General features: G+C 47.9%; 1 protein-coding gene across 10 annotated transcripts in view; it reads left to right on the top strand.

Moving 5' to 3' along the window:
* Positions 1 to 24,995, top strand: part of HDAC4 (histone deacetylase 4) — a 326,578-nt gene that overhangs the window by 133,781 nt on the left and 167,802 nt on the right. For all 10 annotated transcript variants that reach the window (XM_070618804.1, XM_070618796.1, XM_070618799.1 and 7 more), the window contains one exon: positions 20,302 to 20,373. In XM_070618804.1, coding sequence (XP_070474905.1) covers positions 20,361 to 20,373 — 13 coding nt within the window. In that variant the 5' untranslated portion in view covers positions 20,302 to 20,360. The remainder of the gene's footprint in view (positions 1 to 20,301; positions 20,374 to 24,995) is intronic.

The raw sequence follows: 24,995 nt of genomic DNA, 5'->3' as shown, positions 1-24,995 counted from the left end.
TAAAGAAATCAGAGCAAGGTAAAAATGATGGTCTATCAAAGAGAAGTAGAGCCCAGAAACGCATGCTGTTAAGTCTTGCATAATTATTCAAAAACAAACAAATTTGCACATGAATTTCCTAGCCTTCAGAGTGAGGAGGGAACCTTGTTTATTTTCAGGATTTACATTGTTAAGAGGAAACCAACCAGGTGTTTCACATAGTGGCTTTGAAGCCCACGGGGGCACAGACACTCACACAACAACAACAGTTTGAGGAAACGGTATTATGGATAATGAAAGCAGCCTTTGTAACTGTATGAAACTTTGTGTTAACTTAGTATCCAGTACTTCCCTGTATCTACTTAGATGTTTGCTAGTGTTTCACCTCACCCTTGCTTCTAGCGTCTTATTCTTTTCGCCATGGACGTGATTGTCTTCTTTCTGAAATAATCCTTTGTTGTTTCAGCCGTGGTTTCTGAGTGGTAAACACTGAAGTTTTGTCAGAAAAATGTCTTTTCTCTGGAATAATAGTTTAGCTGGGTATAGAATTGTAGGTGGCAAGTTTTTCACTCAACAGTTGAAAGCTATTTTGTTGTCTTCTGGCTTTCTTTGTGGCTGTGGAAAAATTAGCCCTCAGTCTACTGTTGTCTCTTCTTAGGTGGTCTGCCTTTTCTGTCTTGGCACTTTCACCATCTTGTTCCACGTTTGATGGATCTATGGATATTTTGTTGCAGCGGGTCTAGATATGGATTTGTGTTTGTTTATCCTGCTTGGGATGGAGCATGCTTTTTAAATGTAGGGACTCTTCTGTCTCTGGAATTCTGGAATATTCTCAGTCTGGAATATTCTATTTGACTATTACCTTTTCTGCATTTCCTCCATTCTTTAATGCAGGAATTCATGCTGTAGCTGTGCATCACTTAATGATGACGTTCCATTCTGAGAAGGGCAATAGGGGATTTTGCTTTTGTGTGAATGTCAGAGAGTGTCCTCACACAAACCTAGACGGTATAGCCTACTACACGCCAAGGGCCACATGGTGCTAATCTTATGGGACCACATCCTATATATGGTCCATTGTGACCAAAACATTGTTGTGCTCCCTGTGACTGTAGATCTGTGTTGGACCAGCCTTTCTCCTTTATCTTTTTTTTTTTTTTTTTGAGGAAGATTAGCCCTGAGCTAACTGCTCCCAATCCTCCTCTTTTTGCTGAGGAAGACTGGCCCTGAGCTAACATCCATGCCCATCTTCCTCAACTTTACATGTGGGATACCTACCACAGCATGGCTTTTGCCAATCGGTGCCATGTCTACACCCAGGATCCAAACTGACAAACCCCAGGCTGCCAAGAAGCAGAACGTGCTGCGTACTTAACTGCTGCGCCCCTGGGCCAGCCCCTCCTTTATCTTGTTTTCCTTTTTGTGCTACATTCAATGTAGTTATCTAGATCTATCATCCAATTCATTATTTCTGTTTTAGCTGTATCTAATCTGCTATTTTCAATTCTAAAAAATTCTTTTTCACAACTTTCCATTTCTCTTTTTCTGGGGTTCCTGTCTTTTATAATTGTTTCTTTCCTTCATTTAACTTCTTACTTTTTAAACACATGCATGTTTTGTAGTCTTTTCCGTATTGTTTTATTCTTTGTAGGTATTTTGGAGTTGTTTCTCTGTTTTATTGTCTGACTGATTCTAGCATAGTGGATTGCTTCCATGTGCCATTTGTGACTTTCTGTTTTCCTTGTTAACTCCTCATCAGCAGAAGGGTGTTTCCCTCCTCCCCCGCCCCCTCCCCACCTGGTTCTTCCTCCTTTGGGTGTCTCCGTGCCCCGGATGGTGGCTATAGCCCTGGAAAGCCATTTGTCTTTGCTTTCCTGGGGCTCCAGGGCTTTCCAGGCTCTGGACTAGTTTCTGCCTCACTTCCTAGACCTAGGATTTCAGAACTGCTCAAGTCCTGTGACTCTGGAGGCCACACCCATGTGGGCGCAGGCTTGGGGCTTCGGCTTCTCTGAGGAGCCTCTTCCTAGCCACCCTCTCCTGCCTCCTTGGCTGGGGGTGGAGTGTCCAGCCCCATTGGCATAGACCTGGTGGCCCTTCTGGAGTTCCATCCTTATGCAGGGGTCTCAGTTCCAGCTCTCTGTTGGGCCAAGCTCATGGCCACCTCTTCCACCCGCCCCTGGGGCCATTTCTGATCACCCTGGGATGGCAGCTGGATCTGAGTGCACTTGCTCAGAGTACTCTCTTTGCTTTTCCCTCCTGGTAGCTGGGATCTTCTCTTTCTTTAAGCTCAACTCTGTATATAATATTAGGGCAGGATTTAATGTATCTTATACTGACTATTTCTATGTTCTTGAAGTAGGGGGTGAGGGGTCCTTACTGATTAGGTCTATCAAGATAGGTTCAGGTACCTGAAGTTGAGATGGACTCTGTTTAACTCTGTGTTCTGGACACTAGTAGGACCTGTGTTTTCCAAGGTGTGAGTTGGGTTTTGCCACCAGTGTCCCTGTAACTCAGAGTGTCAGCCAACAGCTCAGAGTCCCCCACTGTTACCTTCCGCTTCCTCTTCTCTTGTGGATGAATCGAAGGCTTGCCTTCTTCCTAATTGTGTGGATATTTTAATGCTGGATCAGTCAGAACCGAGTACCCACCTAAGGGAGCTCATTTTAACTAGCGATTGCCTTCATGCCCACGTGTCAGACATAATCTGTCTCTACAGGTATAAAACTCAAAGAAATTGCTTACAGATTAAGAAAGGCTGTTTTTTGTTTTGTTTTGGTGTAATTTCTACAGATTTCCTTTGCCTCACAATTCTACTCATTGTTGGCAAACTAACATAGTGGTACGGGATTTTTCATCTGCGTTGAATGTTGAATAGTATAAAATGGATCTGTTCCAAGAATTATAATATCTTGTGAGATGATGAAGACATGTCACCAATTCATGTACTCTATAAAGGAGGTAAACTCTGGGCATAGAAGTGTGTGTCAGGCCCCCACTCTGCCCCAGGCCCCGCTGGGCAGTGCACAGCGGGCAGCTTAGCCAGGGGAGCCTCCAGCCTCCTAGGCCAGTGGGCCCTTCTTCAGGAACCAAGGGCAAGCAGAGTGTTACCTGGTGGTTTGCTTGTAGAGAACAATCTGGATGGTAACAATGGGCATGTACTTGTAGTGGGGAGCAGGAGAGAAATGATTTTATTTCTACTTTTTCTTAATTCAAAAATTACTCCATTACAAAACATAGAAGTCAGGCCAGCCCTGTGGCTGAGTGGTTAAGTTCGTGTGCTCCAGTTCAGTGGCCTGAGGTTCACTGGTTTGGATCCTGGGCACAGACCTAGCACCACTTATCAGGCCGTGTTGACATGGCGTCCCACATAGAAGAACTAGGAGAACTTACAGCTAGGATATACAGCTATGTACTGGGGCTTTGAGGAGAAGAAAAAAAGAGGAAGATCGGCAACAGATGTTAGCTCAGAGCCAATCTTCCTCACAAAAATAAAAGAAAGAAAAAAGAAGCGATTATAGTCTAAAAATTTGGGTATATATCTTCTTAGAACTGTGAAGCTTTCAAAATTTGGAAAGTTTGTTTTTAGAAGCCATTTTTAACGTACTGGCTATTTGGACATAGTCTGCCTCTTTCTGGTTTGGCGTGGGGCCACGTCTGTCCTCTGGAGGAGGAACAGGGAGGGAGTGGCAGTCAGGCCCATTGGTCTGTCCATCTGACAGGAAGACTCCCCTGGGACAGCAGGGCTCTGGCAAGCGAAAGCTTCCTTGCTGTTCTGTGCTTTCCCTTGTGTCTTGTGATTTTCCTCTTTAGTTATTTCTGAAACCTTGGAAATTAGCAACCTGCTGGTGGAAGTGAACGTCGGAGGACCGGCTCCCACTGTGTTAGTTCCCATGGCACGTGATGCTGCTGTTTGTGCGCGGGTCCTATGAGCTGGGTGTCAGGCCGGTGGCTTATGCGGCGGCCTAATCTATTCCTCTCACCTGGAGGTGAAGAGTATCATTTCACCCATTTTGCAGATATGGTAAATGAGGCGAAGACTGGCCTTGTCGTTTGTGTGAGGTCGAGGGCCCCTGGGAGCGGGTTTGGACTTTGGTGCCAGGCACCCAGCTCTGCATTCGCAGCCAGAACCTCAGTGCCACCTGCCGCAGGTGCCCGGGACTGCTCAGTAGTCGTGCGGAAACCACAGACTGAAAAGTATAAAAAGGACAGAGATCCATATCCTGTCACCGACAGCAGCATAGTTAACATCTAAGAGCAAATTGCTGCTCCTGTCAGTAGCTCTATTTTTAGAAGATTAAAATAGAACACGATTCAGTGTAATCACTGTATTTTTAGAAAGTGAAGTTTGTGGTGTATAAAAACGGTTACAAAAGGAATAATGATAAGGTTTAGTTCGTCTTGATTTGGGGGAAGTTGTATCTGTAGGGTGTATCCATATTGTGTGTAACAAAAATGTAACAGTGTTTCCACAGATTGCACGCCAGCTTTTCAGAGGACCCAGAAAAGCTCATTTTCTTGGAGGGAGGGTGTGCTGTGGTATTCTTGAATCAAATAAGAAGATGCAATTATCTTGAATGCACATTTACACCTTTGAATAGCTGGCAGCCTTGTGCAGTGGGGAGAGCATTTTCTAGGCTTTCTCTAGGGAGGTGCCTGTGAGCGCATAAACCAGGAGACAGTGTGTGGGTCACACTGTGGTCGTAGCTGCACACGACCTCCCTGGGGGACTGGAAATCTCTGTAAATCAGCTAAAAGGCTAACAGCTGGGGCATTTGGGAGGCGTAATTTGTGTGTCCTCCTCTTGTTTTTATAAAAATTATGTTTTAAAAACTTTGGAAAATTTAAAAAACAATGTGCTGTATATTATTAGGTCGTACAAAAATTAAGGAAAAGAAAACTTCCTGCAGTGGTTTACAGCTTAGGACACAGAAACCAGTCCTCTTGAAAGACCCTCCCTCGCTCTCCCGTCAGCCCTCGGCCTGGTGCTCGTGTGAGCACATGTGAGCTCAGGACTACAGAAGGACCAGGTGGCTTTGAGGAGGCCCTTTTGTGTGCCCGCTGGAGGTGGAGGGTGCCACACGGGCAGAGGAAGGCCTTTACCCAGTCCCAGATCCAGCAGCTTCCCCTGGCGTCATTCACGAGACAATCTTCTGTTGTCTTCCTTTTGCTGCGAGCCCTAACAGCAGGGCCCTCCTGGAACGTGACAGTCCGGGGTCAGGCTACGGAAAATGGTCTTTCCATCCAGTGTACCGGCAGCTAGGTGGAGCGTGGCAGCTTCCAGGGAGGAAGGTCCTTTCCTAGACGCTCAAGGGCTGGATCCCTTGAGATCCACTTCTCCTGAGAAAGGTTGAGATGTCAGGAGAGCTGAACGTCAGGAGTCACTGCTGAGAGGGAGCACTGAAACCATTGGGACTTCTGGATGCTTCCACTCAGTGGCCTGCAACTTGGAACAGTATTGTGATTGTGAACCTACTGCTCTTGCCCCAATGTGAGCTTCTAGAGGGAGTCTCAAGCCCATGGCAGCCCCAAGCCGCAGACGGGGACAGGTAGCCCTGACTGGGCCATGGGAATGGTGGGCAGTTCTCGAGTCACATGGACATGAGTTTCTGGTCACATTGGCACTGTCTGCAAGTCGCTGTCACCCCCACTGGTTCCGGCAAGGGAGTGCAGGGTCTCTGGATGCGTCTCCGGGGCTGGAGGCTGCGTGCTGAGGATGAAATGGTGCTATTACCTGGTCATCTCCTCTGAGGCCTGTGTCTCTTGAGGGCGGACGCTGTGCCTCAGTCAGCACGGGCCTCCCAGCACCTGATGCCGTGTCTGGAGCACTCAGCTCCTGACAGTGTTTGTCAGAGAAATGGAATTAAACCAGTGTGCTTTATTTACCCAGAGAACATCTGTGCGTCACAATGGGAAACGTGTAGCGACTTCACAGGGTGACAGGTGCTGCAGGCTGCCCAGGGAGATGCTCCGGAGGCTCAGCAGCAGCGCACCCCGAGGCCATGCCCCCAGCCCAGGGCCGTGTTCTGAAGCACAGAGCTCCCGCTGGGTGCCGTGCTTCAGTGGCGGAAGCTCGTCTGTAGTGGGGCAAGAGAAACGAAACTGCTAGGAAGCGCCCAGCCGGATAAATGACACATACTTCACCACTTGTGTCTATTTTACTCACTCTCTTTCCTGACACACGATTTCTGGATGGAGTGTGTATCATTTAACGTTAAACCACCTCCCACTATTTTTTTTTCCCCAACAACTTAGCTAAAGAAATTAATAAATATTTCAGAAGATGCTGCTGGGTCTCTGGATGGTGGGAGGTAGGACAGCAGTCAAAACAATGCTGTTAGGGTTGGGGGAGCAGCATTAGGACTTACAGACTGGCAGCATGAGTGGAATAGTCTAGACGAAAATATATATTAACGTGAATTTTGAACCATTGACACAAATCCTGATCATTTTGCTGTTTTGTTGGGGTTTTTTTTGGTGAGAAAGTCATAAAGCAACTATCAGAGGAAGTTTTGAAGTTCTGTCTGCTCTTCAAAAGGACGAGTAGGTCTCTTAGAATTAACAAGGTCAGTAAAACGTGCCTTCTTGGTTTCCACCACTCTCCCCCAAGCATAATACCACCTGCCAATCTTTTTGTTGTCTTTGCACCTTAGCGAATGGCTTTGCCTTGCAACACCCAAATCTAGCCCATCCAAAGTCCTGATGGATCAATATAGGTCCCAAATCGGACCACTTCTCCCAGCTCCGTGCCACCCCCGTCCTCTGAGCCCTGGGCCCGAAACCGCCCTGCTCTCATTCCTGCTTCCAGTGACCCTCTGCTCCCTGGCCCTGGTGGACATTCCACACGGCACTGAAATGAGCCTTTAAGGCAAAAGACAGAACTCAAGTCTTCCAGTGGCCTTCAGGACCTGTGGCCTGGCCCTGGCGCCTCCCCGACCCCATCTCCTCCCGCTCTGCCCTGGTTCCTCGGCTCTGCTGCGTGGAGGCCACCAGGCTTGATTCACCGCAGGCCTAAACTTCTACTCGCTCGTCTAGGATGCCCTTCCCTGGGGGAGTTTACACGGCGCCTTCTCACGTGTCATTTAGGTGTCTCCTCAAATGTCACCACCTCACAAGGGCCTTTTTTGGTCACTTTATGTACAGGAACGACCCCCAATCACACTCTACCCATGTGATTTTTGTTTCCAGCACATGATGCCATGTGATCTCTTATGTGTGTGTCATTTCCTCTTCATGCGTGGAAGGTTGGGGTGCATGGACTCAATATTGTTGAAGGCTGTATCCCTTCACACGTTAGAACACGGCAATGACAATTGCTCAATAGCTAGCTCAGTGAAATTTGTTGAATGAATGAATGAATGAATGATGTGGTATGGACCCTGTAGCTTGACTGGGTAAGTGTGGAGAGACAGAATTGCGGTTGGTTCTGACCTTGATCAAGATGACCTTCATGCTCTCTGTCTCTCTCAGTTTCATCGTCTTTAAAATGGGGCAGTAATAGTATTTATGCCATTCGTTTCCCTGTGAGGACTGAATGAGCTAATGTGCATGAAACAGTCCGACGAGTGTCTGACTCATCATTAGCGCCCGATATAAGTGGGCTGTTATTTCTAATTTAGAATGTAGACTTTATTGCATTGTTGTTTAGTTCTGGCAAGATCTGGTGAGCATAATAGTTTAGAAAGATGAAATATGCTTTTAGTGAATTGAAGTAAATATTGTCCTGAAGAGTACTCGGGGAGAAAGTCCTTCAACCCAGGGTGCCTGTTGGCCGTCACTACAGCACGCTGTCAGCAGACATCTGCCAAGCGGACCACCAGGGCCGCGTGTCCCTTGGGCAGCTGCACTGGGGGTCAGGCCGGCTCCTCCCGGTCCCTACATGCCTAGCGTGGTGGAGCATTACCTGAGTCTGCCAGGTGCTGACACTTCTGAAACGTTGCATTAAGGAAGCAGGGCAAAGAATCCTTTTTCTCTAAGAACGGGAAATGCTTTAGGGGCCAGTGTTGCTGGAGAAAGGGGGAGCCAGGCCCCCGGCTCTGTTTTCCATCTTGCCCAGGCCTCCTGGGGCGCATTCCCCCTTAAATGCAATCCAGCCACGGACTTAGCGCAGGTAACTGCGCAGACTTTCTCTAAACAGCCATTTTTGGTTTATTGTTATGAGTTAGTGACTCATTACTCATTAGCTGCTTATTAATATGTACCTATTTTCTGGCTTCCTGTCACTTAACCACAAACACCTTTCAGCTAAATTTTAATGCTCAGCATTGCGGAAAGTGTTCTGGGAGGATGCTCATCCATCAAGTGGTTTTAGTTGCTGACTCACATTTTCAGGAGACGATTTGGCCTGAGTCAGATTTGGCCTGACGTGGGACCACACATATGTCCCGTGTTCTGGCAGGACTGTGAGTTGGCGTCACTCAAGTGTGGGAGGAACATACTTTGTGCTCTGTTCTCGAGGAGGTGTTTTATTTACTCCCTCCATCAGTCTACATCTCCACTTAACAGATGAGGAGCCTGAGTCTGAGTTTAAGTAACGTGATTACTAGTGAACCTGTACATGGGTGGAAGCCAGCCTGTCTGACCCCAGGTACCAGGGGGCCGCGCGACCTCCAGGACACAGCCTCCTCCCTCGCAGGAGTCGCTCTGTCCAGGTGAGGGCTTGAATTCAGGTAGGAATTTTGTTCATTAGGCTGCTTGGCAGTTAAGAGGCATTAGTCCAGAAAATCAGACGCCTGCAGAAAAACCGCCCTGATGGAGACACTTAGAAAGTTTGCCTTCGGGTTTTCACAGACGCGCAGGTCGGTCTGAGCAGTGGGAGAAAGTGTGGTTATGCACCAGACATAGCAGAGCTAATTTCCAGTCTGCTGATAACTACCTTACTTTTTGTCCTTACTAACTTCATCCAAGGGAACCCATCCAGAAAACTTTTGTGTTAGTCATCGAGATACGTACGAATTTGCTGTGTGTTCTTTGCGGTGGCCCCGTGTCAATTCTGTTGGGTATTATTTCTTATACAGACTCTGAGAAATCTGCTCATCTTACTTCCGAGGTTATTTTCCCCTCCTCCGCCTCTAGGACTCTACAGACAGCTTGGGAATGACTCAGCCGGTTGCATCCTCCCCACAGGGCAGATGGACATCCTCTCCGGAGCAGAGACGGATCTGTTTTCAAAGGCAGGCTGGGACATTTTCTCCTGATTTTCTAAATCACTTATTAACGGTTGAGCTGGGCTGTGCTGCTCGGTGGGGAGCAGCTGAGAGCTGTCCATCTCGGTGTTGTCTCACTTAGGGAGCAAGGAGAAGGACCAGACCAGTCCCTGGAGAAGTGTCTGAAAGATTCCCTGAGAAGCTCCCTCCAGGAAACGTCCCCTCCAGCCAGAGAGAACGGAGTGCGGCTTCATCTGACCTTCCAGAATGCGGCTGCCCGGACTCCAGCAGCACCCACCCGCAAAGCTGTTCTCTTTGACTCGCTCCCTCGTGTCCCTGCTCTGTCACTCGCTCGGTCAGCGTTGTTCAGCTGTGTGCTCGGTCCAGGACTCTGTGGGGACAGGACAGGCCCCACTCTGCCCTCGGGGTGCTCATGGCTGTGCGCGGTCTGCATTATCCGTATTCCTCCTTGCACCTGGTGGTCAGGGCTCGCCGTAGTTCCTTCCTCCTGCCCAAAGCTCTCTGGTTTTGTGGATCGTATCTCAAACAGGTGTAGGTGAGGCAGCAGTTTTCCACTTTTGAATTTTCCCAAAGAAAACTCCTGAGTCCTGGGCTGTGACTCTTCCTTCCCTGTTTTCTTTTCTCTTAGCTTCAGCCATCCTGCTTGGTGTCCAGCGTCTGGGGCCAAGGCCATTTGCACGCTTGGGCCTGTTTGCCCTTTATGAATTCAGGTGTTAGAAAGTAAGCCTTGGTGGGGGTGCAAGAGAAGCAGGGCAGGGCCTGGGGGGTCCACCGGCCGGCGTCACGTAGACCCCGTGTCGGGGTGCAGAGCAGGCCAAGGCCCTGCCCACACGAGCTGAGTTCAGCTGGACTTAGGCAGGGCCCCGTGTCCTGTTCATCGTCACATCTCAGCTGCCCAGGACCTGTTTGCTGCGTGGAATGTTAACTGGGACCGTTTGCTTGCTTGCACAGCTAGGGCTGGTAATAACCTGAAGATTGTTACGACTATTAGTGAGACAACTAGTTAGACTGATGATCGAACAGATGTTAAGGAGGACAAGTGCTATGGAATAGGAAATGAGGGCTTGTCTTTATTCTTGGCATCGCTTGAAAAGTTTTATTATGAAAAATTTCACACACATAGGAAAAAAGAGAGACATTAGTTCATATAGTGGTCCCCCTGTGCCCATCTCCAGCCGTCAAAATCCTGAGCTTTTGCACCATTCCCACTTCATTGGTCCCCCTTCCCTACCTTAATTCCTGGAGCATTTAAAACAAATTCCAGATGCCACAGCATTTTCCCATAAATACTTATTTGTGGTTCTAACGGATACATTTCCATTATCATACTCAACAAAGTGAATAAATAATTCCCAAATATCATCTTATACGCAAGCTCTGTTCAATTTTTACTGGTTGTCTTAAAAAATGTCTTTTGACAATTGTCTGTTCCAGTCAGGATGCAGACGTGACTGACTGACATGTCTGAGATCTCTAACCTGTAGCAGGTCACCCCATCCCCGTGAAGGAGCTGGGCCACTTGTCCTGGAGTTTTCCCACCTGCACATCGTAGCCCCCTGGTCTCCCTTGAACATGTCCCTTTAAACTCATATTTCCTATAACTGGCAGCTAGAGCTAGTTTTGATTTTTAGAGGAAGACAAGAATACTCCATAGATTAGCCTTGACGTTTTAAAAGTCTGCCTGATTTTCCTGAAGGAAAAAATATTGCTTAGAAACAAGAATATATCTTCCATTTTCATTTTCTGTAATAAATACACATAAACTGTGTGGGACGTGCCTCAGGAATTCACAGCACTTACCTCATTAAAGTTTAATTCATATTAATGGGCAGACACAAGCTTTATTACAGAACTTTGGTATTTTTCAATAATTTGCACGCTGAAGAAAAGAAACATTTAATGGATTGGGACTCTGGAGGCTGGCAGCAGAGCTCACCCAGGGAGGTGCCCGTTTGGTTGGCCTGAGTCTATGGAGCGTCAGGGCAGGTGCGGTGTGAGCTGGGCCCAGGGCACTGCTGGAGGTGGGCTGTGAGAGGGAGGGAGGACGAGGGATGGTGGGGGGGGGGGGTGCCCAGAGGGATGGAGGGGCATTCAACAGAGGAGGCTGGGAGCAGAGCAGAGAGGAAGGAGATGGGATAGGAGGGGCAAGTTCTGCTTGCAGTGGGAGTTGGAGACCCCTCTGAGTCGTTCAGGTCAAGGGAAGGGGGAATTGAGTGTTTTGCTGACCTGATGAATCATTTCCATCTATGAGCTGACATTTCTGTGTACTGAGTTCCCTTTTATCATTTAAATGAATAAGGGGATCAAATTTCCAGTAAAACGGGTCCATAGGTCACTCAGGTTAGGGGCAGGAATTGTCGCTTCACGTTGACATCCTGGGAAGGCATGCTGGCTGCTGAATCCAGACAGACACGCCAGTAATTCCACCCTGACTTGCACGCTATGTGAGGGGGGCTGTGCATAATCGTGCACCCCACCAGGTCCTGCAGAAGATGGGGGAGTGTTCAGCGGGGGAGCCTCTGCCCGCAGTGCTTTCTCACAGACACCTGCTGTGTGCTGTTGGCCCGGAGGCTGTCTTCCTGAGACCAGGCCTGCAAGCAGACAGGCTTCCCTTCCATCTTCATTCAGGCCACAGACAGGCCTGAATGTCTTTCACTAGAAGAGAGAACCTTGTAATTATTTGTCCTTGTAAAGGCTAATCTGTTTTAAAAATCTTTTTTCCCTTGTTGAGTTTAATAACAACACACACACACATACACATTCCTACTGCACGAATTCTGACTTTTCTCATTAAGTTAAAGTTTAAGGGTACCTGGGGCCTCTGCTGTTCCACATCAGCCCTCGGGCACTTATGCATTCAGTATCCCCAACACATCGGAGGGAGGCTGCCATCACCCTTCTAGAACCGCAGATGGTTCCAGATTTGAAATGACAGGAAGGGCGCGACGCCTCCTTCTCAGCTGAGGCCCCCCCATTCAGAACATAGTGTATCCACTGCGTCTGCTCCATCTCGAGGCCGCCTCCCTTGGCACAGTGCCCGGCCCCCAGTCCAGGAAATGGTGCCATCTCCCCCTCCAGAACCTCCTGCTTGTCACACACGTATGAGGGAGCAATAAGCGGATCCCAGCGGCAGCATGAAAGCCGGCACCAGACACTGGGGCTCACACATTTACTAGGGAGGAACTCATTTCCTTTGCAGACATTCTAGCAAGTTCCCTCTTAGATTAGAGTTCACAGAAGATTAGAGGAGAGGGGGAAGAGGAGGAAGGGGGAGGAATGCCATCATTCTTATGACTAGAAATGTGCTGACTACTCGCCAGGCCCTGGGTAGCCCTTGAGATGCAGGACCACCTCTCACACCCATCTTCCAAGCAGGCCTGTGGCTGGCCCTGCTTCAGAGAGCCTGAGAAATTCAGACTGAGGGCCAGGCTCACGGCTTGCGTGCAGGCAGAGCTGGCTTGAACCAGGCTGGTGACTTCAGAGCCTTCACACCCAGCTCTCCCCGAGCACCAGCAGCGGTTCTGGTACGGTTCTGGCCTGGCCCTGCCTGTCTGCACCTTGGCTCCTGCCCTCTCCTTTGGGACCCAGACCTAGGCTGCTCTCTGTCTCGGGTGTTCCACGCTGCCTCCCTGAGTGGGTCTGCTCATCTTGTAATAACTCCTGAGAAGTAAGGGAGGAGGAAAGCTCGTGTAATTTTTAAGTGTCTGATGGAAAGGATAAAGAGCAGCTTCATGGTGGAGAGACCTGAGGAACACACCTCAGCCAGGTGATCAAGGTCAACATCAACAGTGATGTGTCATCTTGGTGGTCTCTACCCTCAACATGATGTGATGAGAATGGCACTTCACCTCTGTGGTCTTTCTTCTGAAAACACGCAACCCCACTCCAATCACAAGAAGAATGTCAGACAGACCGCGATTGCGGGACATCTGACAAAATCCTGACCAATTCTCCTCAAAATGATCCAGGCCATCAAAAACAAGGAAAGTCTGAGGAACTATCACAGCCAAGAGGAGCCTCAGGAGGTGTGACACCTAGATGTCATGTGGATTCCTGGATGGGGTCCTGGGACAGAAAAAGGACATCAGGGAAAAACTGGGGAAACCTGAATGAAGTCTGGACTTGAGTTAATGATAACTCAGATGTACCATCCTAATGTAAGATGTCAATCGGAGGGGAGGCGGGGTGCAGAGTATGCAAGAACTCTCTGTATTATTTTTAATATTTCTGTAAATCCACAACTGTTCTAAAGTAAAAAGTTTGCATAAAAAAATAAGAATGGATACTAAGATTGGCTAGAATAAAGACTTTGAATTATTACTGCCGCCAACACCCGAGATTCCGTTACCATGTGTCTGAGAACCAGCTCTGTTAAAATGATGACATATGTACACGGCTGTTACATAAAGCGGGTGACATGCAGCTCTGTCACCCCCAGTTCACTTTTTTCATCTACATTAAACAATCCCCACTAAACACATTTGAGAATATTATCTAAGTCTTTTATATTCATGACCACTGATGAAGTGTGAATTAAGACTGAAATGTGGGGATAGGTCTCCAACTCTTTGGAGTCAAAAGTAGAAAAGCTCCTTAGCTGGAATCCTAGCTGGCCTAGCTGGAATCCCTTAATATCTGTATGACTTTATTCTCTGCCTCAAAACTCACTGGACCTGACCAAGTCGGTTTATTGCAGGAATGCAAAGTTGGTTTGACGTGAGAAAAGAAATTTCACCATATTTCCAGATGGAAGGGGAAATTATTCATTAATATGAATTGATACAAGAAAACAATAAAATTTGGCATGCGTATATGACTTGAAAATAGTCTTGGTGGACTAGGAATAGAGGAGAACTTCCTTAACCTAATAAAATTATCTGTCATAAACCCACAGCAAGCCTGATACTTACTGGTGAAACATTGAAAACAGTCCCAGTAAGATCAGAAACAATACAAAGGTGTCCTCTATCCCAGTTTCTATTCAATAATACCATAGGTCCCAGCCAATAGAATAAGGCAAGAAAAAGAAAGAAAAGACCTGAGGCCTGGAGGGGAAGACACAAACTGTGATTATCGTAGGTGACAAGATTCTGCATGTAGAAAATTCAGAGTAACTTCAGATAAATGATTAGAATGAATATAAGTTTAGCAAGATGCTGGGATACAAAACCAATATATAAAAATTAATTGTATTTCTATATACCAGCAGACAGAAATCAAAATTTAAAATACCAATTATAATATTTTACTTAAAACATCAAATACCTAGGAATAGATCTAGATGTTCAAGAGCTCTACACTCAAGATTCTAAAACTTTTCTGAGACAGATGAAATGAAGTGATATTCTAAATTCATGGATTGGAAGACATAATATTCTTAAGATTCTCTTCTCCCCAAATTCTAGATATAGTGCAGTCCCGGTCAGAGGTTTCTTTTTCTTTTTTTTTGGTGGAACTTGACAAGCTGATTCTAAACTTTGTGTCATGGAATAAAGGACTAATATTGCCCCAGATAATTCTGAAGAAAAAAGGGATTCTTGCCTTGCTGGATCTAAGAATTACTATAAAGTTGTGGTAGTTAGGACAGTGTGATTATTGGCACAGATATAAACAGATTGGCCAGTGGGACAGAGATCTGGCTTGTTGACAGAACTAATGTTGCTGATCAGTGATGAAAGTAAGACATCTTAATAATGGTGATGGGACATTTGGCTGTTCTCGTGGAAAAAGACAGAAAAACAAAAACCCCTGTCTCGTACCGTATACGAAAGTCAATATCAGAGAGAAATGTACACATAAAAGGGAAAACCACAAAACTTTCAGATGACAGTATGGTAAAATACCTTTGCAACCTCCAGGGAGGGAAGAATTTCTTAAATCTGACACAGAAAGTGTAAATAAGCTTTACAAGAAAGATTGATAAATGCGACCTTAAGGAAAGAGAAGGCATAGTCTCTGAGATGATGTCTGCAACATGTCATTGACAGAGGATTCCTGGTCAGAATTTTTAAAGAATTCCTCTGAAGCAGTAAGAAAAAGACAACCCAATTAACAAAAAAATGGACAAAAGACTTGAATTCAGAACAGCCAGTAACCATGTGAAAAGATGCTTGGTGTCATTTGTCATCCGAAAAGGGCAAATTTAACCTCAGTGAGATGCCCCTTCATCCCACTAGGGTAGGCTGGGTAGTGTGGGGGGTGGTTAGGAAACCATTTCCCAATTGTGGGAATCACACAGTTTCTCCCTTCCCCTCCCCTCCCCTCCCCTCCCCTTATCCTTCCTCCGCTCCTCCTCCCTTCTCTCCCCTCCCCTGCCCTCCCCATCTCTCATTAGGTAACCTGTGTGTGTGTTTTTCATGTCCTATCTTTATTGGTCCAAGAACCGTCATTTCTTGTTGGCAGTAAAATGCAGATCCTCTTTAATTATGTGTTTCAGGGAAGGGCTTGAGCCTTTTCATTCAGTATCTGTAGTTTTTGTTTTTTTTTTTTTGTCCTATAGATTCTGTGGGAGTTGTCATAGAAATTGCCCAGTGTCTGCATTATGCGAGTACCCACTGGGTGACTGCATGGTCTGACCCCTGACCCTGGTCCGTGTTCTTTGGGATGGGCCGGGGCAGGCTGCTGCGTAGGTCTTCATTGTGGGGCCTCCCTGGGCCTGTGGCTCTCTACCTGCCTGATTTTCCAGCGAGTTCTGCAGAAGACCTTGTGGGCCTGAAAAGTGAAGGAGGGCATAAATTATAATGGTGATGTGCCTTCATTTCTATTTTTTCCCCTTTTCTTCTCTTTTTCCTGTTGTTGTCTCTTCTTTTCCTCCTTTCTTCCCTCTATCTTAATCGTGATTAGGGCACATTCCTGAGGCCAGGAGGAATTCGGCCTTTGTGATTTGAAGCCCTGGGTTGAATGGCACTGGTCTTGGTGAGTAACCTTTTGCCCCAGGTCCAGTTCAGGCTTGTGACTGGTCTCTGTGACACAGAACTGGGGCACTAACTGCATGGCCTTGGGCACAGCGCTCAGGCAGGGGAGAAGGCCGGGCAGGTTGGAAGGTTCCTGTGGCTCTGCAGACCATGATTCTAGTTAGCTACACCTCCTGCATATCACACAGGGTGGAATTCTGCAAGCCAGCTGTGTCCATCGGGAGGATACTGAATTACAGCGAACCATGACATTTAAGCTGGATCCTATAATACCGAAACTGACCGTGCTGTTCCTTTGCAAGCGTGATTCAGTCAGCTCCATTTGCGTGTGCGACTGTGTTCTGTGTGCACACTCGTGGTGAGTCACATGGTGGAGGAGACACGGAGGACACTCGTGCTCCCAGCTTCCCCTCTTCTGCATGTGGCGCTCATCTTCTACTCCCTGAGCTAATTCAAACACCATTTGAGGACATGAAGTACCATGGTCCCACCAGTGGGGTTCCACAGTGAGATCCTCAGGTGGAGATGGCTCAGGAAGGAAGCCTGCTTGCAGCTGGTGTTCAGTGTTCCATGGCGCGAGGGGAAGTGGTACTTTGACTCCCTTCTTCCCTGTCTCCTTGCATGTAAGTGTTTAGTTTCCTACCACTGCTTTCTCCCCAGTATTAGAAATTTCAACAAAGAGGCAGGTAAATGTGGAAATTACGCTCCTCATTACTCATTTCCTGTTAGCTCACTCTGGAATGTGGTGTCTCAAGTAATAGAATATCAAGAAGCAGTTGTGTGTAGTTTCACAGGTCAGAGTGTTGTCTTCTTGGGCACGGCCACATACTCCACGTATGTTTAGATACGGCTCTGGTCCCCGTGATGCAGAGCGACGATGCTGCTTCACTCCGTCGGCGTGGCCAACTTTCTTGTCTGTGTACTTTCACATCGGTGCTGCCCATCACCCGCACACACAGGGCCCCGCTGCAGGGGTCATGGGGAGTTGGCGCATCTTTTCTCGGTAATTAGATTTGAATCCTCAGAGGCTAGAGGAGGGCCCTGCATGCCTCTCTGCTCCCAGTGGCCCCAAGCCTGGGTCTTTGTCCTGTGATGTTGGGGTCCTCACCACATGCCCAGGGCTGTACATTCAAGACTTGAGGTCTGGGCACCCGAACCAGCTAACGCTAGGCCTCCGGAGCCAGTATTAGGAGATATGGATGCCTGTCTGGATACCCAGGAACCCATTCCTTTCTCTGTGCACCACCTCCCTGCATCTGGTCTGTGCTTGGTGACTGTGCCATTGCTTGCTTCTGCCCAGAGACACCTCCCAGGCACTGGGGCACTGCCCAGCTCTGTGGGGCAGGGCCTGCCCACTGCTGTTCCATCAGCACTCTTCTGTGAAAATACCTTGTAGTTTTTGGCTTCTGTAACCCTCTTTCCTAACAAGGAATGCGGCGTCTGCTTATGGTGTCTGGGTGAATGGTGATTTGCAGAGGAGCCAGGAGAGAGAACAGCACAGGGCTGCTGGTGATGTTTCCAGCTATCGAGGGCTCATGCTGCTTCCTGCTTTGCGCTGGAAATGTTGCGTGACAGGCCGATGTCCATGATGGCTCCTCTGCAGTACATATGTATTCAGAGACCCTCCTGCTGTTTTCAGACAGTTTCACATGGTGGCCCTTCTCTGGAGAGGCGAGGCGCTTAATATTAACCTAATGCAAGTCAGAGTGGTTTTCATTCCAGATCTTTCTAAGTCTGACATCATTCCACAAGGATGTGAAACTGTCAGGGTCAGGGTTTAAATTTACAGGGTGCCGTGCCAGCCAGCCCAGCAGTGTCCCTCTCACGGAACCGGGTGGGGCCTGTCAAGCTTTAGGCTTATATATGGAATCCATCATGCTCTTATCAAACGACCTTTTCTGGTGTGCCAGCTAGTTCATACATACGATTAATTTACTTCTGATGACTAACTGGGACTTAACCCCAGTCTAAGTGCCCAGAAATTTCGTGTGAGCTGACTCAGCTGAGCCATACATTGATTTAAAACACATGGGCCATACTTGTGAATACACTGATACCACATATCCGTAACTTACACTCTGAATTGATTGCACTGAGATTTGATGCATCTTCCTGCTTTAGCGTGGGTCAAAGTAGCATGTATTATGCACCATTTGTGCACATGGCTTTGGAGTAATTAGCCCTGCAGGGCTGGGGGCAGACGTAAGCAGCTCACTCCCAAACTGGAGAAAAGGTCACTGCGTGAGCTGGGATGCTGGCCCCGCCCCGGGGCTGCCTCTAACTGCCGCTGGAAGCTGGACTTGCCTCATTTGCAAAACGAGGACACTGCGCTGGCTTCAGGGTTCCTAAACTGTTTCTGCCTCTAGAGCTTTCACTCAGATGGAATCTGAAGGTGGACATTGAGGAGGTGACAGTGGAAGAGGGCAGTTCAGGGGACATGTATTGGCTAGTGGAAGCCACAAAGAACGCTCCAATCCCCACGGATCCCCAGATCCCAGTGACGAGCCACGGACAGGACCGCTTTCTGAGCACCGTGCTCCTGACGCCAGCCCAGGGTAGAGCGGCAGCTACATCAGGGTTTTCAAGAGCACCTTCTGGTGTTTCTGAAAGTGTTTACAATGGGACTAGAATTTTATAAAATATGGACATGCTTCTCTGAATTGTTTATAAAGGAAATAAGTTCCATGTGTTCATTTTCAGGAAGAAAGGTTTATAAGAACTTGCCACCCATGTCTCGAGGTCTCTTTCTGGGTGGCAGTGAAGGTGCTGCTGTGACACGGGTGGGGCTTGCTGTTCAGGGTCCAGGCGTCTTGGGAGGCCGTGTTCCTGAGCAAAACCATCGGTGCTGATGGTTGGGGTGATTGTTTGCTTTCCAGATAGAGCTCGGGCCTGTTGCTCCTCTCCTGACTCTGGGGCCTGGGCTGTCTCAGCCCCCAGTGCCTCACATCTTCTTAAAGCTGTTTAACGCCTTAAAGTTGCCAGCGTCGGGGAGAGCGTTGCTGGTGTGGGCGAGGGGACTCCAGGCACTGGTGTTTGGTCCTCTGGGCTGCCCTGGAGCACCGTTGCTGCGGGCGGCAGGCCTGGGCAGCTCCGTCTCTCTCCCCTGGGTGCGGTGAGCGTGGCTCACGCAGGCCTCCGTGGCAGGCACCTCAGAAGGCCTCATGTCTCCCTCCTTTCCTCGGGCAGGTTCAGATCTCAGAGCGCACTTTTTGATCTCTTCGGGGTTTCGGATTTTGCATGTCTCCAAAGACACTAGGGGCTGTGTAACACGAAATTTGAAGGCTGTGCAAGGTAATATCCATTTAGGGTAAAAAGCAAGCTTTTGTTACAAAGTCAGTGGACCTGATGTTATTTGTTTTTGTCATGATTTGAGAGTCTGGCTAAGGGAGCTGATGGCTGCTTTGTGACACCAGAGCTTTCCCCCTAAATCAGTAATGAGGATGACCGCCACGTCAGCATCAGTGAGGACGTGCCTGTTACTGCAGGCCGTGTTACACCGCTTGTCAGAAGCTAATTTTAAAAGAAAAGTGTGATTCCTGGAAGTTTCGCCAGTTTTCTTTCTCCGCTGCCTGAGAGAATGTGGAGGATCTGGGCAGTCTGCATGCAGCGCGCTCCAGGTGTAGGTGTGGCTGGGAGCCAGTTCCGGCTCTGCAGTCAGTCTGAGTACAAGCTAAAAGTGGACTCAAAAGACGTGATTCCTTCGCTTGTAAATACATGGCCAAGTATTTCCCTAAAAGCGTATTTGTGAGTCTTAGTCCGTTTCCTTGGCTGTCCTGCAAGCACGCCCCACAGCTGTTGGCACTGGGCTCCCGGGGCTGTGTTTCTGTTAGCACCTAGGCCTTGGGTCCGTATCTGGGAGGAGGCTGAGTGGCTCTTCTGCTTTTATTATCTTAATGTTTGTGGGCTGTGCAGAAAAGCTGACTTCTGATAAACACAAGTAGGTATAATGTGGTTGCTGAACTGAAGTAAACCAACGAGGCTGAGCCAGATGCCCTCAGCCCAGAAGTCTGTGTGGCCTATTTCAGTAGAGGACTGTTTTGGTTATTCTGTGCAAAGGGGCTTTCGTTTTCTGATTCAGCAAGTAAAAATAACCTGTGATGGAATTAAAACCGTTCTCCTTTAAAAGTAAGGACGCGTCCATTTCCATTGTTTGCAAGGAGTCGCTCCTTGAAGACTCTGAGTATGCAGTATTTTCACTGAAATGCGAGCAGCCTCTGAAGCCACATATTTTCTCTGTCCTCCAGATGGACTTTCTGGCCGAGACCAGCCAGTGGAGCTGCTGAACCCTGCCCGCGTGAACCACATGCCCAGCACAGGTAAGTCAGCGCGCCCAGCCCTGGTGAGGCCAGGCTCCCCTGAGGGGCGCTTTGAGGCTCCACTTCACTGGGGGAGTATGGAGAGAAAGGGGGTGTGTTATCAGATCCGTTGAAGTCGGGTGCTCTTTTCCTGGGGCATCTGTTTTGGAAATGAAATGGGCCTGGGCTTGATGCTATTTAAGTTTCGGAGAAACGCACATCCTTTCTGTCGTGAGCTCTAGAGTGTGTGTTCTTCCAGGAGTGCAAGTTGCTCATGGGAGGTAGAACCCCAGGCCCTGATCTGCGTGAGAGCCTGTGGGCAAGGGTGCTGAGCTGGACCAGAAGCTCCACACCGTGGTGTGGCCGGGCTGCTAGCCAGCTGTGGGACCCCGGGCAGGTCACGCTTTGTCCACGGGGCAGGCATTTCATTGGTGAAATGAGTCAATGAGATTGGCTTGTAAGCACCTTTACATTCCTTAATTAACAAAAAAGCATCCACTGTGATTATAAATCTCTCATTCTATCTGTAATATTTCCAAATATTATGCTTTAAGCAATGTCTTCCAAATCTGTGTGGCCGTGGAAACTTTTTTTTCCTTTTCTGTAAAACATCTCACCTCCTGCTTTCAACCCAGGATTTCAACCCAGAGTACTGTTCCGCACAGGCCACTGGGCCTTCTGAGAATAAAACGACGCTCCTGAAGGCCTGGGGTGTAAGGTAACTGTTGTCACTGCTCCACATGGATTCTTCAGCCGGCGTTTTGAGGGCAGCTCTGCTGGACCCTTGCCTTCTCCGGGCCCTGAGGCCTCCGTCTCTGTGGTTTTTGCTCTGCGGCACCTCCTGGACCCTAGCCTTCCTGTGGCCTGCTACACTCGCTCATTCTGTGGGCAGGGCTGGCCGGGACAGGGGGGTTCACCTACCCCAGCCTCCGCCCTGGCCCCGTCAAACCTCCCCACTGCCTCACCTTCCCCAACCCCTTCCAAAGAAGTGGGAGCTGGAAGCGAGTCTGGAGGTGTCAAAGAAGAGATTTCTTTCTTTGCATAGTGATTCTCTGAGGACTGCCAAGGATCGGTTCTGGCCTTTCCCCAAACACAATGGCCTGCTTGTTCCCTGCAGTGCTCCTAGAAGGCGCTCCGTGTCCCTGGGGCTGGGCCCTGGCCCCCCACGGGGATGCCCACAGTCTCCCTTCTCTCTCCTACCGTCACACTGCTTCTTCACCCTCCACTCCCACCCATCAAGAGGCGACTCTTTGCCCCAGGACACTGGGGCCCATGGAGGGGGCTTTAAAATAGTAGATGAAGATTCTCAATTTTTCCTTCTGGCCCATGTAAAGTACACAGTGCTGGTTTGCATTTTCTCTGGAGTTCATTTTGCCAGTGTTATTTTTTGCCTACACACTGAGTCCTTGTGTAGCTGGGCATTTTAAGACAATTTCCTGGTGCTCATCCAGGTGTAGGGTGGGGAGGGATGTTCAGAAAGCTTGATCGGCCGTGGAAAGGTGGGAAATGTGTGTCGTTTTCCAGTGAACCCTGGAGAGGTGGGCTTCACATTAGTTTTCTGGATTGGGAAGCTCACCCTGTTGAGACTTATGTGGACTCCTGGTTTAGCGTAAAGACAAACCATGGACTTCAGTTTTGGATGGAGGGGACCTGAAATCCTGGTGACCCACTGACTCTGTGACCTTTGGCAAGTTGCTCAATATCTCAGTTTTCTTTTCTCATTTCTCAGAAGGGGATAATAGTGCCTTCTCTGCAGGCGTCTTATAAAGATCAAATATATGTATGTGATTTTTAATAGTTCCTGAATAAATGTCTCTTAATGTCCCACTCACTAGTCCTAAAGACAGTATGTGACAATGACAGTTCAGGGTCGTAGGACAGTCCCTATGGTCTGTTACACCCCTTCTCTTCCTTTAGGGGAACGACCCAACTTGAGAGACGGCGCATGGGGCAGGGTGCCCTCGTGAAATTGAAGCTGGTTGTTTCACTCGCTCGTAACCAGATTCCCATTGGTCAGAGTCGAAGGATAATGCTGCGCCTACTGGTGTTTTAGCAATTTTTTTTTTCTTGCATCATTCGTGGTCAGGGTTTGCAGCATGATTCTAAACTAGTCTATAAGCAGCGTCCATGAGCAGCTGGCAGAGAAAGGAGGTGCACTCACACAGCAGTAGGCGTAAAACGCTGATCAGGAAGCCTGTGTGTTGAGACGTGCCTTAGAATCTGCTAAAGTGAAGGGTGTTCTTTAAAACTCCATTGATGGTCGTTCCAACCTGCTGTAAAATACATTCTACAAAGAAATATTGATCTCAGTCTATATAATAGTTTGCAAATTAATTTGAAAATTTCTTGAAAGCCGTGTTTTTGTGATAGGGGAGCAGGAACATTTTTCGGTGCATTTTTATGTTAATCTCAGTTTGCTGTTGCACACTTTCTAACAATTGAGTTTAATCTTAAGTACTCTTTTGACACTTGGCAGTGTGAAAACAAGCTGATATATATATAGATCTATAAAATTTGCGGCAATTTCTCCAACATTCACCATGGGAATTGTTCCCTGGAACACACACTTCTTTGAGGAGGAAAAGTGCCCCATGGCCTCCTCACCCTTGACCTCGTCTCATTTCTTGGCCGTTCCTGGTTGTGAATGGCACGATACGCAACACAATTTTTTTTTTTCTGATAACGGTACTTTTTAAATACAGTTAGTCCTTATAAAGTCTTGCTTCAAATGAAAAAGCACTAGTCTGACCTTTTATTCTTGTGCCATCTCGAATTGTGACTTTAGATAATTCATACAAGGATAATATCTCGTCAGAAAAGTCCATATCGTAGAAAGAAAAAGCCAAAAGGCCATTTATTTTGGACCCATTCTGAGTTCTTCTCCTGCCCTCTTCACTTCTTACACTAAACAAGCCTTTCCTTCTTTTCATATTTCTCTTTCTTTTCTTGTTTTTTTAAGGTTTATTTGTGAAGTTGTGGTACCGTAAAAGAGAACACACAACCATTTGCCTAGCACTCAGATATAACAGACATTCCTAGTGCGGTTCACTGTTAGCATCATATGTCTTCACTGTGTGAAGCAGGGGCATGCCATGAGGCCACACCCTTTTGCCCTTCCCGGGGGTTGGCATTTTCCTTCCCGGTGGGGCCTTGGGGCTCAGACACCATGGCTGGGAGGATGTGGCAGGGCTTGTGGACAGGTGTCCCACCAACTTAGCAAGCCACGTCCTCAGTTCAGAGTTAGGGGGCAAGAGAGAAGGTGAGAGATGGCCATCTGGGAGAGTGAGAGCTGTCCCACGTCACCCCCACCGGTGCCATGTGCTTGGATTATAGGGAACTTGAAAAGCATTGAAGTCATTCATTTCCACGTCATTGTAATTTTGTTAAAGGAGTAGACTTTTTTCCTGATTATCAAAGAATGTGTCTTTGTTATAGAAAAGACACGTTGTACTGAACGCATTGGGTGTTGGTTTCCAGAACTGGATGGTGAGCTCTCTCAGCACTGGACAGTGTAGACTGTCCTCAACTGAGTGAAGGGGTTGGAGGAGAATGCCCCAGTGTCCAAGAGCAAAGTGGAGGAAAACAGACCCTGAGTGAAACAGGATGCACGTACTCAGCCCTTACTGTTAACTCAGTGGCGGGCTGAGGGTTTCCGTCCATCATTGCATTTACTCATCCCAGCAACCCAGTGCCTTTGCTGCTGTTGGCACCTCCATCTTCTGCAGGAGGAAAGTGGGATTCTCAGAGGCACGGCCGCTCTCCCAGGTCACCCAGCATGTCAGTTATGGGGCAAGGACCCCTTTCTGCTCTTCGCGTGTGCTATAAGGGAACAGCAGCCTCCGAGAATGTCATGAACCTCTGTGCCACCAGGAGACATGGCTGCTGATCCTCACGATGGGGTGCTGTGCTAGAGAGAAGCATCTTCCACAAGTTCCTCAGATACAAGATGCTGCTCCCTTGTCCTCGGGACATTTACCGCTATAAACATGTGCTTCTGTCAGAGCTAGGGAGATTTCTTTTCAAAGCTATGTAACAAAGGAGCAATTTTTAAAAGAAAGTTCTGGAATCTTGAAGAAACTACAGAAACTCTAGCGAACTTATCCAAACTAATAAAAAAAGTGAGGTTTGGCCTTAGCCATGGATTCCCAAATCTTAAAGGGTATTTGACCACCATGCTGTCAAAGGGGTTATTGAGTTTCTTGACACTCCTTGAATTTTGGATGAAGAGCTGTTTGAGGTTGGCTGGTGCCTGACGCTTATGTTGCCTCCCGGGCTTGTCTTGTTGTTATTGTTGTTTTGTTTGGTTTGCTGGGAGGAAATGTGAAGCCAAAACAAATAGGAGAACATATGTGACCTCAGGGAAAGCTTCCGGAAATCTCCCTTCATTGGCGCAGGAAGCCATTAATTGCCTTCATAAACGGATCTCCCGGTAACAAAGCCTTAGTTGTAGTATTTCTCATTTGATACTCCTTTGTGTGTTTTGAATGTAAAGCTGGGGCTTCCGGGTTTTGGAGGGAGTACAATAAAGGATTAGAGGCCACCTTTGGTGGTTCCTAAGGGTGCCTCCTGTGGAAGTACACAGGCGAGAGCTCTCTTTGGTTTCCTCCTTCTGGTGCCCATCTCAACTCTCTGAACTATCCTTG

Source organism: Equus przewalskii, chromosome 5 (assembly GCF_037783145.1).
Source record: "Equus przewalskii isolate Varuska chromosome 5, EquPr2, whole genome shotgun sequence".
In the NCBI taxonomy this organism is placed as follows: domain Eukaryota; kingdom Metazoa; phylum Chordata; class Mammalia; order Perissodactyla; family Equidae; genus Equus; species Equus przewalskii.
The sequence above is the reverse complement of the archived record's forward strand: the minus strand, read 5'-3'. Positions and strand labels throughout refer to the sequence as shown.